Genomic DNA, 11,601 nt, shown 5'->3' on the forward strand with positions numbered 1-11,601 from the left:
TAGCAAATACCAACATTATTTGCTGGTTGGAGCGGCTCGGGGGAGAAGCGGGGAAAGGTGATAAGACGGGCCGCGGTAACAGGGCTTCAGACGTGTTTGTTAGGCATCTTCAAAAGTCAAAATTAGCCATTATCCTGATCATCAGGGCAGATGATTGGGTCAGCACTCTGATGAAAGGTTCTCAACAATCCTATAGCTGCAGACTTTAAAAGCAAGACAATCCTTACAATGAAACGTTTAAAATAAAAGCTGTTCAACTATAAAACCAGATTCAGATTACACTTACAGAACACATTATTATGTGGTTGCCAAGTCCAGGGTTTTCACACAGAATTGGTCTCTAGACATGACTTGAGTCCATCCTTTAATGCAAGTCTATGGGATTTTTATTTCTTTATTTTATTGCGAGTTAGATAAACCCTTTGAAAAGTTAACTTCTCACCTCATCAGGCCATGATCTAATGCATCATACCAAGCACACAAGTTCAATAATTAAGGTTTTGAAAAGCCAAAACAGTTACATTTGTGAATTTATCGTACACTTTTATCCAAAGCAACCTGCAAATGATTCACGGATAGATCAGTAAAGCATCAGAATTGTTTTGAACTACATCTTTTTGCAACTGCTAGTTCTCCAGCAGCCTTCATGTTTCTGAACCAAACATGTTTTTTCGTGTTTTCACAGCCAAAGATAAGTGCTGCCTGTGTGGGCCATGCAATCACAGAGAGGACTGGCTGAATTTTTGAGGTTAAGCCTTCAATCCCCATATATGAATGACACATCTAGTCTGTTAAACAATAATAAGCCACGGAGGTAAAAGCAGCATTCATGAAACGTCTGCATTCTTCTTACTGCGTTAACAAACAGTAGGCAATGAGAGACTTCAACCAGGACAACCACAAATATAGCTGAGGCTAAAGTGTCAGCACCCAACACTATTCTAGTACAGACGTCCAGACAGAAGCATGCCTGTGTCACTGAAATATACCAATGGTTTAATAAAACACCAGATAATCTGTGCGCTAATAAAATTAACGAACCCCTACAACAATTAAACCCACAACTCTGCATCTCCAACTAACTGTTGCCATTCTTGAATGAGTTGGTCAGTTATTTGTGTGTACTTGTACAACATCATCTTAATATTTATGTATAAACGTCCAATTTGGGGAACCAACAAATACACCTTAGGCCTCATTTTCCTCCATCTCTCACTCAAAGCTGTTCCCCCGCTGTGTTCCTGTCTCCGCTATATGCCTTACGGAGGGATGGAATATAATCTTATCTAAAAAAGGCAGGATAAATATAGCCTGGGAGCCAAAGGGCCAACCCATCTTGCCCTAGGGCCAAAAGCAGGTCCCTCTCCATCAAGTTGCACATTTTCAAGGTCTCATTTAGACTTCAACTGCATTAGTAACCATTTAAGACCACTAAGCAAAACATCTGAATGAATGGATGAAGAAATGCATAAACCAGGTACAGCTGCCTAACATCAGTAGCTAAAAAAGGTATAACAAAATGCAGTATTTCAAATGCACCTCATGCAATTGAATCTGGGATCAATTATTTACAATGCATTTCAAGGAAGATGGTAATTCGAAGACAGAAAATCAAATAAAATTAAATGTAAATCTGAGAAGGTCACTGATGCAAAGCAGAAGTGTAAAAGTGTTTATCATTTGGCAAGCCACAACTGTGGCCTGCTGTGTAGGTATCTTGGGGAATTATTACTATAATGAATTTAGATAATGTCAATACCCCGAACACTCACTGAGACCCGAGGGAGGGTGATATACTTTTAATTAGCCCTGGAAAAAACCCCTAGAGGGACTGGACACCAGATTGGTACTGTATGCATGGGTTTCTATTCACTGAAAAACTTCCCTGACAGTTCAGCATCAATCTCCATTTCCTTTGGGATTTAATTCACTATATCTCACATGTGAAAACACTAGACTCTTCACAAACTCCATAAGCGAAGCTCAAAGATCAAAATATGTGCTTTGTGCATACTTTAGACTGCAGACTAGAACCGCCTTTAAAAATAAAAAAATAACAAACATGAGAGCATACTTTCCTATTAGCCTTAGCCAAAGAGGAAACAAACAAAACTACATGGAAACATCCTCCTTCTTTAGCCACAACACCATCAAGCTGATCCGTTAAGACTGGCCGCAAGGCCTGCGTATGGTCCTACTCATAACATGGCAGGTCTCTGCCAAACTTTGACATCGCTGATTTGAGGGAAAGGCACAGCAAATGTGTTTACTGTCATCATTATGGTCCAGCTAAATACATCAGGTTGGGCTTTTATTTTAAGAGATCACATAAGATCTTATATTTAGAGATGGAGAGAGGCATGATGTGCGTGTAGTGATAGTGCATTGCTGCAGCATGAGACTCTGCTCGTCTCCAGTGTTGAATTTCGTAATGGAATGTGAACTGCTCATCCGGATCCGTCCTCTCCTCCCTGCCTTTGAAAAAAAAAAAAAAAAAAAAAGGCAAGGGGAAACTTCTTTATCTGCCATGACCCTGTCATCTAGTGCAACTGGTCGAGCAGTACTGGGACTGGGTATTATTTGCACCAGTTCACTCCAAACCGGAGTATGTAAGCGGTGTGAAGTGGAAGCGGAGCGGAGCGTGGAATGGTGTTTTTGGGAAGTCAAAGATGTTTCACTGGAAGAGTGCACAATGGAAAACCCGGAGTGGAACTGGAGGCAAGAGATTAGAGAAATCTCTGTTGCTGTTCCAGACAGTCTTTTTGTTTGGGGTGTTTACTTTGGTGACACTCAAAACTTGATGCTTTGGCTTAATTTTGGCACTTGGGAAACTTGCTCCTCTGAATACTGTGCTTGTTACTAGGGCATGTCACAAATTCAAGATGGAAACATAACCTGGAAGTAGTCTAAACAAAAAAGGAATTATATTGTGAACAATAAACCCAAATAACTAGGATACATTAAAAAAAAATGATAAAAAAATTATTAATTTCTACCAACTTATTTAACCATGGTACCACAACTAAATGTGAAGAAACTGAAAGTTAAGCGATAAGCACCAATTCGCTTCAAACTTGCTCTCTGCTTACTGATACAGACACAGATATATTATATGATTAAAACTGACATCTTAAAGACGTCTATCAGATGTTTGTGCACAGCAGAGGCTTTCCAGATGAAGCGATCTTTAACAGAGTATCTGTGCTGTCTGGGTAAGTAACTTGATATTGATCGAGCAATATCACTCACAAATAATGCAGCTGCAGTATTTTATCAAAGGTTGCCAGAGGCCTACCCTTGCTTTAAAGTACTACTAAGATACACAACAAAGCCTTAAAACCATACAGACACCGGAGGATGCACAAAATGTGGCGAGTGAACTTGCCACGTTTACCTTCGTCTCTCCTGAAGTTTCTTCCTCGCCGAGGAGGGGCGGAAAAAAGACGGAACACAAGTGCCTAGCAACCATTATCTGAGCAGCTCTCGAGCTCTGCTGCGTCTCCCGAGAGACCGAGCGGACTCATCCATTCCTTCAGTTCACAACGACAAACTTCTTCAATACAACTTACACAAACACTTTAAAACAACATGTAAACACCTAACGCGTTTGATTTGATGATGCACATCTTAACCAATTCTCAACCAGCGACTAAAACTGTGACAGAATCACAACCGACCGGATTTTCTGTAACTTACTCAAACTACCTCGACAGCTACCTGAACGTGATCAAAAACAGGCCAACCTTAAAGAGATAAACAAACTTTGTGACGCAACAGGTTGTTGTCGAACTATACCAAACAAACAACAACAACAATAAAAAGTGCATGCAAAGCGATCGATGTATATATCAAAAACGACACTTTCGTTGATCGACACCGACCGAAGCGCGAGACGAGGCGATCAAAGTGCACGCGAGATGTGATGCTCCGCGCGACAGCGGCGCGTTAGCTTAACGCGCTAACAGCCACCGACTTTCAACCCCATCATCGCATGCAACAACTTCCATACAGCTCTAAAAAGTTAGTAAAGATGACCGCACAGTTGCGTGAACAGAAACACGCCGATGTCTCGAGAAACGCTGCTGTTTGGAGCAGGTTTGCGAGCATCAGGTCTGACCTCGCGCAACGAGGAAGCTGAAGTTGGGAAAAAAAAGTGACCTCTTACTCCGCGTTAACTTTCTTACTGACTCCAACTCCGAAGTAACGCTGGAAAGCATCAAAATAACACACCAAACCAAAGCAGCAGGCCCGCGGGAGAGTGTTCAGGAGGGCCGAGTAACTTACGCTTGACTTTGTTGGGGTTGGGTTGCTTTCGCCGAGACATGATGATGATGGTGATGATGAGCTGAGGAGAGAGAGAAAGAAAAAAAAGAACGAAAGAAGCTGCAAAAGTTGTTCCGGAGAGGAATCAAGATGGCGTTTGTAAAAGATGTGCAAAGTTCGTCAACTTTGCGTTTGAGTTCCCCACTCTCCCAGATTCCCCCCACGCCGAGATGCTTTAGGGAGGAGAGAGGAAAACGCTCATTTCGTTATCCTCCCACTGCGTCTCTCTCTCTCTCTCTCTCTCTCTCCTCTAAAGCTGATAAGTAAGGCGGAGTATCACGTGCTGCTCTGCTCCAGTCTCCAAGGGGACGCGCGTTACTGAAGCTGCAGACACACACAAGCATCCCGCACACAACTACTTCACAAACTCTTCTGAAACAACACCGAGAAGTGCATCTTATCTGTGCGCCATGTGGACACACAAAAGATCCATTTCAAAAAATAAAGACAAAACATTAACAAAGAAAGGCCATTGGATGTAAAATGAAGTTAGACATAAAGATAAAAAATCTTGATGAATCATTATCCCAGTAAAATATTTAAATAACACTAATAAAAACGTAAATAAAAATATAAGCAATACAAATTGTTATTATTGTTGTTTTTGTTTGTTTAAAAATTATTATTAAAAAAAATAACAAAAAAAATATATAAAAATGTCACTGTCCCAGCCAAAAATGTAAAATATAGACAACTAAATATATATATATATATATATATATATAAAACAAAACCACAGTAAATTTTTGCCAAATTATCTGTATTAACATTATACTATATGGTTAGGAAAACGCAAAATAACAAATAATTAATTAAAAAACGACATCAATAAAAAAGCCACATAAAATATATAGAATACAAATTGTTATTATTAATATAAAATGAAAAAAATAGTCACAAAAAATAATTCATTAAATAACAGCACAATTTAAAATACTGTAAATAAAAAAAATAAAAAAAAAATATGAATGATTATTATTAGTTACACTTGTATTAATTGATTTTATAATTCAGTGTTTTATTGGCATGGCAAATATTTGCAGATTCATATTGCTAAAGCGTCTTTGCTGCACACAAAGTAGTGCAAAACAACTTTAAAAAAGAGAAAATGTAGAGAGTAAATGACAACGAAAAATAAAAGCACCTTTAAAGGACTGAAGTTATGAATATGACATTAATAAAAGGGTTTGTTTTGGCGTGCAACAGGCTGCCCTGAGAAATAACAATGTCGGTTAAAAGTCGTAAATGTCAGGCGCGGCGAGAGCTGAATGATGGCTGAATTTGGCAGGGTTTTATCAGCTGTGAGGTTTTGACTGTTGTCAGTGGTTAAAGCTGCAAGCTCCTCGTGGTGCTGATAGCAGGATATTAGACCCTCCCCATCCAGCTCAGGCTGGTTAGACTGACCAAAGCGGCCCCCGCGACACCCGCTGCCTGTTTCCATCGTGATACGAGCCTGACCACTGAGAACTTTATCATTCTGTGATTCTGATCAATTACTACACAAAACCCCAGCTGTGTGTCCTGCTCATATCAAACAAAAAATACAGTGTGGCATTTCCATACTGACTCGTTTCCCTCTAGCTGAACGGTTTTAAGGAGCTTTGAGGAGTTCACTATTTGGTCAATGAATAACTTGGTAGAGCAGTTTATCATTTCAAAGTCTGCATGGCTGTTGGGCGTTCAAGTCCTGCATCTTTACAGAGTCATTTGCAAGTAACTTTATGAGTCAAATATGCTAATTAGCAAATTAAAGTGATGGTTTGTTTCTTTCATTATGATGTAAACTACACCTACACTGGATGACAGGTTGAAGCGCGTACTGAAAGGCCTACAAATCTACTCAACGTAAGACAAGATGCAGCGAGACCTCCATCTCCAAACTAGCCGAAACTTGAGAGTGATGTTATTTATTGACCGTTACCTAGGCTTCCAAATGCAACCCTGTTGCTAGGGAGCAACGCTTCACGGCAACAAAAGGTTTCCTTTATCCTCGGTGAACGAGCCTGAAAGAATACCTCTGCCATCCCACACTGCACTGCAGGCCGCTCCATCACAACACACCACGCTACACATTCAATTAGTTGTCAGTAAAAATTAATCATTGTAATCAGACTTTAATGGAAAGGGTTCTCATGATTCTCATGCTAGTGAATTAGAGAAAGATAACTGCATGCATGGATTTAGAGCAATAACTGTTTGAATGTGGCCAAAGCATGTTATAACCAGGCAGTTTTTAAATAAGCACATGCTAATGCATTTGTTGCTTCCAGCAGACTCGTTAGTTTCTTCAAAGATACGGCTGGTTGGAGAAGAAGTGAAAAAACAGGTTTCCCTTGGTGATGGATGATTCTTGGCTAACAGTCGTTTGTGCTGCTGCTCCCTTTATGTTGCTTTTGGGTTACTGTGTAGGCCTGAACAGTTGACACAGTTTTAATAAACAACATTAATAATTATCAGCCATTAAATCATCTGTGGTTCTTCCTCATTGTAATATAAGTAAAATAACATGCCTGCTAAGACCCTGTTGAACAGTTTTTAAGCTTTACAAAGTCATTTAACTTTAGCTTTAACTCGGTCTTAGCGGGCGTGTGTTGTTGATCCTGTTAATAAAGCAAACGTTGCTAAAAATGAGAGCTGTTCCCTTTCCTAAAGCTAATAAAAATGTATTCTGAGGACGTTTTGCGTATGTTCCTAGTTATGAAAACATTATTTCTGAGTGTTCTATACACTTTGAAAACAATCTGTTTTTATTTTATTGTTTTTTAATGTTTTTTTTTAAATAATGCCCTCAAAGTCTTTTTTTTCTTGAACGTTAATGAAAAATTCCATTTTAGAATTTTGCAAATATTATGAGAATGTTACTTTTGAATGTTCTCTGAACGTTCCGAAACAAGTCGTAACATTTAAAAAAAAAGAAAAACACTTGTTTCTAAAAGATTTCCATATTAGATGTCTTTAATGGGCTCAGAACTTATTTTTGATCTTTCTGATGTTGTCTGCTGATTCCAGTTTGACCACATACACTAAAAGCCTCACCTTGTGTTACGAATCAGAACAGCTGTGATGAAACTTTCAAGCACAGACCGAAATGAATTTCCCCAGCTGGACTACTTTCATTTTCTCAAAAAGTGAACAGTTTACTGATAAAACACTGATGTATATGCATGTGATGTATAGCTCAGAATGATTATGCAATGCTTTCGTGATGGAAGTTCTGGTCTGTATGAAGTGAAAATGAGTAAGCAAATGTATTTGAAATACGGAAGGAGGCAGATCTAATCTCTGAGGTCGTGAGAAGACACTTCGGACACTTCAACCAGATCTGCCTGTTGAATTTTTCATGTGTACATTAGGACTGTTTGTCTCTAGATCATCAGGCCTCATCACTGCTCGTGAATGGAAGGTAGGCTATGTGACAAATGTATGTGCTGTCATTATGAATGGGAAAGAACTTTGTACTTTGTGTTGTTTGCAATTTAATATGGTGTCTGATATTTTCTACAATTAAAAAAGTTTAACCTCTTCATTCAGTATACAATCAATTTTTTTTTGTTTGCATATGGTCTTACGGCAAAATCTAAAACGTCGAAAACAATAGAACTCAAAATGGATTTTTGTGTGTGTGTGTGTGTGTTTTTCTTAAAGGGAGCATCCAGTGCATCGTCTGAGTGTGAGAGGATGCGAGTGAAGCAGCGGACTGAGCAGAAGACTTGATGGCGCCATCTACTGCTGACAGACAGGATTGCGCTGTGTCACATTCATAGCCTATTTGTGTGTGAAGCAGTGATCATTTACATACTAATATACTTTTTATTATTATTCTGAATTTTTTTTTTTAATTTCGTTTTTCGTTTTTATTTTAATTTTAGCTAAAGTTAGTAAAGTTAATTTAAAGTTCGTAATTTGGTGATGTGTTTTTGCAATTTTTAGTAGTAGTAGTAGTAGTTTTGTCATTTTATACATTCTAGGTTTTATGAATTTTATTTTGGTTTTAATTGTATTTATATTTAGTTGTATTTTAGTACATCAAGTTAATCTGAACTAAAAACATAAATGTTGCCTTGGCAAATAGCGGGAATAAAACATTTTTATATTTAATTTTATATAAAGTTATATTTCATTCCAAAATGAATATATCATAATTTACTCACCCTCAGGTTGTTCCAATCCTGCATGAATTTCTTTATTCTGTTGAACACAAAAGAAGTTATGAAGAATGCTAGTAACCAAACAGTTGCTGGTAGCCATTGACTTTCATAGTATGAAGGAAAAAACTACTGTGGATGTCAATGGCTTCCAGCAACTGTTTGGTTACCAAGTATCTCATAAACTCATCCAGGTTTGGAACAATTTGAGGGTGAGTAAATTATGACAGGATTTTAATTTTTGGGTGAACTCTCCCTTTAATCTAACAATAATTTTATTTCAAGCAACATTTTTTTTTTTTTTTCATGGTTTTAGTTTTTGTCTCAGTATCAGTTAACTAAAACAAGCCAGTCCTGACAAAATGACCCTTAAACTGTTGATATTTGTAGACAATATGCATAAAAAATAAATAAATATAAAATAAAAAAATAAGGTAAAGTGCTTCTGATGGCAAAGTTTTTTAATATTTATTTAATATTGGCTCAAGTTAATCTGTTACTGTTACTTTTCTGTAAAGTCAGGAAAATTTCTAACACAGTGTCATTTCCACCATAACTCAAATTGTGCGTTGTGTTTAACAGCATTCTGTGATGAAAAACTTTTAACATTTGTGCAATGACTGATATAATTTAATAATATTTTTCACAATTTTTCCATCATTTGAGGAAATTACAGCTTGATTGAAAATAAAACATAATAAAGATATGGTATGGTATTCACAGATCACATGTAATATACTGTAAGGGATGTGGAGATGGACAATAAATTGTAATGGGAAAAATATATCAAAGTGCTGTTCTGTTCAGTTGCATGCTCCCTAACTTTGCGTTTACTGGCAAAAGCACTAAAATATAGTTTTTCAATGTAAAAATTCTTTCTTTTTTTCTTTTCTTTCTTTTTCATTGGATTTTTATCGTTTTAGAAAAGTTAACGATCTATAAAATCATCCACAAGCATCAAAAATCCTAAACACATGCTGACATTCACATTGAAGAAACACCAGTTAGTGTCCTCAGAACAACACCTGAGTTCAACACTATGTAATATAATGAACATAATGTAATGGATTTTACAGCCGCAGCACTGGTCCTCTGCTCTTAAAGGATCAATGAAAGCTGAGCGTTGCATTCACACAGGCAATCAGGAAGCCATCTTGATTTATTGCACGTAGTTTAAGATCAAAATTAGCCTGTTAAAAAAACACACGTCAGACATACGGATCAACAGTGAATCAAAGCCTAGATGTTTAAATGGAATAAACAAACCAAACCTTTAGAGGAATATTAGTTTTTGACTTAAATGATGATTCAACGGTGATGATTTCTGGAGAAATCAAAATTCGACTTGTTATTCCCAGTAATATTGCAATCTGTTTATTATAAAACTTTCTTTCGGTGCTCACCTCCTCTCCTGCTTCCACAAAACTTGAAACGTGGGAAATGAGGAAGACAGAGGGGCTCGTCCCGATTCAAGATAGGCTCGTTTTGCCCGTGTAGCCACAGCTCATATGATGAATAAAGCTCATCGATGGACTGCCCTGCGGAAAACACACATTTATTGCCTGACGGCTTCAGGTCATTTATCTGAAACGACGTAATATTAATGTGCAAAGATGAAAACTCACTCAGAATCAAGGCCAATCTGATTTTTATAAAATCAGTTAACCTCTCAGGACAAGGCAGGAGAGTGAAACCTATATCCTGTAAAGGGTCTGAGACGATGAAAATTGGGAAAATGAATGCAATTCACTATATATTTTAGGAGGAAGGGTAATAAAAGAAGGGTAAAATCGATTAAATGACTGAATTAAATTTACTGACAATTGGTCACAGTTCCTGTAAATGGTTGACATCTCTCAATCAAACAACACAAAAAAGCGGAAAACATAAAAAAACAAAATATTTATACACTATACTGTTTAAAAGCTTGGGGTCTGTAGAAAAAAGGAAGCCTCTTCTGCCCTTTCTCTGATCAAAAATACAGTAAACTGTGGAATATTATTACAATTTAATATCATTGATTTCTATGGTATTATATTGTAAAATGTAACTGATCAAATCTGAATTTTCAGCATCATAACTCCAGTCTTCATTGTCACATGATCCTTCAGAAATCATTCTAAGAATAAAAATTTCTTAAAATATATATCTTACTGACCCCAAACGGTTGAACAGAAGTGCATGTCACACAGATCTCACCGCAGCTCCTGTAGGTCACCGTGATTCTTTCAGAGTCGCAGACTGTGTGAAGCGGCCATTGAGGATCCTGAGAGTGAACTCGACTCATCTGAACCAGAATCAGAACCAGAACCAACAACATATTGTCACACGGTCGTGTCTTCATAGCATTCAGGTTGCTTTAGACCCAGAGTCTGACTAACTTCTCGTGAGTTTTAGGTGAAATACGTGGAACAGGGCAACTTCACTTCTCATTAAGGTCAAAACCATACAGTTTCACTTCCCTGAATCTTCATGTCAATACAACTTTATTGTCATGCCCTTGAGCCACTTCCTAATATCCAGCACAACAAGATGTATTTATGTAAAATACATTTGTAATAGTACCTCAATTATGTCACTCCTGTAAGAACAGCATCTCATCCACCCTGAACTCTATTTTGATGCCTCATGTATAGAGTTCATTTAAAAAGCATCACAATCAAATCATATATTCATTCACAGTTTTCCAACTTCTGTTTTCATGTCAGTACCTTCTATAAGGAAATAAAAATATTTGTAATATTTCAGAGTTCAGTTCAGTCATTTTTATTTGCTAGTCTGTTCGTTTTAACTCAGAATTTTATTTACAGGTAAAAACTTATTTATTTATTTATGAAATTAACTCAGTGTGGGGAATAGGAGGTAGAAAAGCACATTTTCTAGCCATTCTTTTTTTTTTAGATACAGCATTGTTTCGGACTGCTTATGCTGGTACTATCAGTATCAATTTATATATTATTCTTAGGGATCAAGAGAGTATGATGAGAAAAAGAGGAAACAGGTTTGAACTTTATATGGATAAAAATGTAACACCAACCCGCAATGCATCATCTCCCATAACAACTGAGGTTTTATCTGACCTAGAGTTCATTGAAGGTATAGTCCTACATTTGCTCAGTGACAAAAATTATAT

The 11,601-nt window shown here is 37.3% G+C and overlaps 1 protein-coding gene across 2 annotated transcripts; it reads right to left on the minus strand.

The window, feature by feature from the left end:
- Nucleotides 1–9,080: 9,080 nt before the first annotated feature.
- On the minus strand, nucleotides 9,081–10,885 carry LOC109049120 (lymphocyte antigen 86-like). 2 transcript variants are annotated; one of them, XM_019066812.2, is made up of 5 exons: nucleotides 10,668–10,883; nucleotides 10,094–10,180; nucleotides 9,872–10,006; nucleotides 9,740–9,792; nucleotides 9,081–9,658 (listed from the first exon to the last, which is right to left on the minus strand). In XM_019066812.2, the coding sequence occupies exons 1-5, from the start codon at nucleotides 10,810–10,812 to the stop codon at nucleotides 9,575–9,577; spliced, it is 504 nt and encodes a 167-aa protein (XP_018922357.1). In that variant the 5' UTR covers nucleotides 10,813–10,883; the 3' UTR covers nucleotides 9,081–9,574. The 2 variants fall into 2 exon arrangements, with proteins under 2 accessions (XP_018922357.1, XP_042625612.1); XM_042769678.1 differs by lacking the exon at nucleotides 9,740–9,792 and having other exon boundaries at nucleotides 10,668–10,885.
- Between the last annotated feature and the right edge of the window lie 716 nt (nucleotides 10,886–11,601).

Source organism: Cyprinus carpio, chromosome A14 (genome assembly GCF_018340385.1).
Source record: "Cyprinus carpio isolate SPL01 chromosome A14, ASM1834038v1, whole genome shotgun sequence".
Taxonomy (NCBI): domain Eukaryota; kingdom Metazoa; phylum Chordata; class Actinopteri; order Cypriniformes; family Cyprinidae; genus Cyprinus; species Cyprinus carpio.

Excerpts from the sequence above, each read along its gene's own strand:
- LOC109049120 (XM_019066812.2), bottom strand. The coding sequence starts at position 10,812 with ATGAAGACACGACCGTGTGACAATATGTTGTTGGTTCTGGTTCTGATT. Across the intron at positions 10,007-10,093 it reads CAGATTGGCCTTGATTCTGA|GGCAGTCCATCGATGAGCTT; the intron begins GTGAGTTTTCAT and ends TGTTTTCCGCAG. Across the intron at positions 9,659-9,739 it reads AAACTAATATTCCTCTAAAG|GCTAATTTTGATCTTAAACT; the intron begins GTTTGGTTTGTT and ends TTTTTTTAACAG.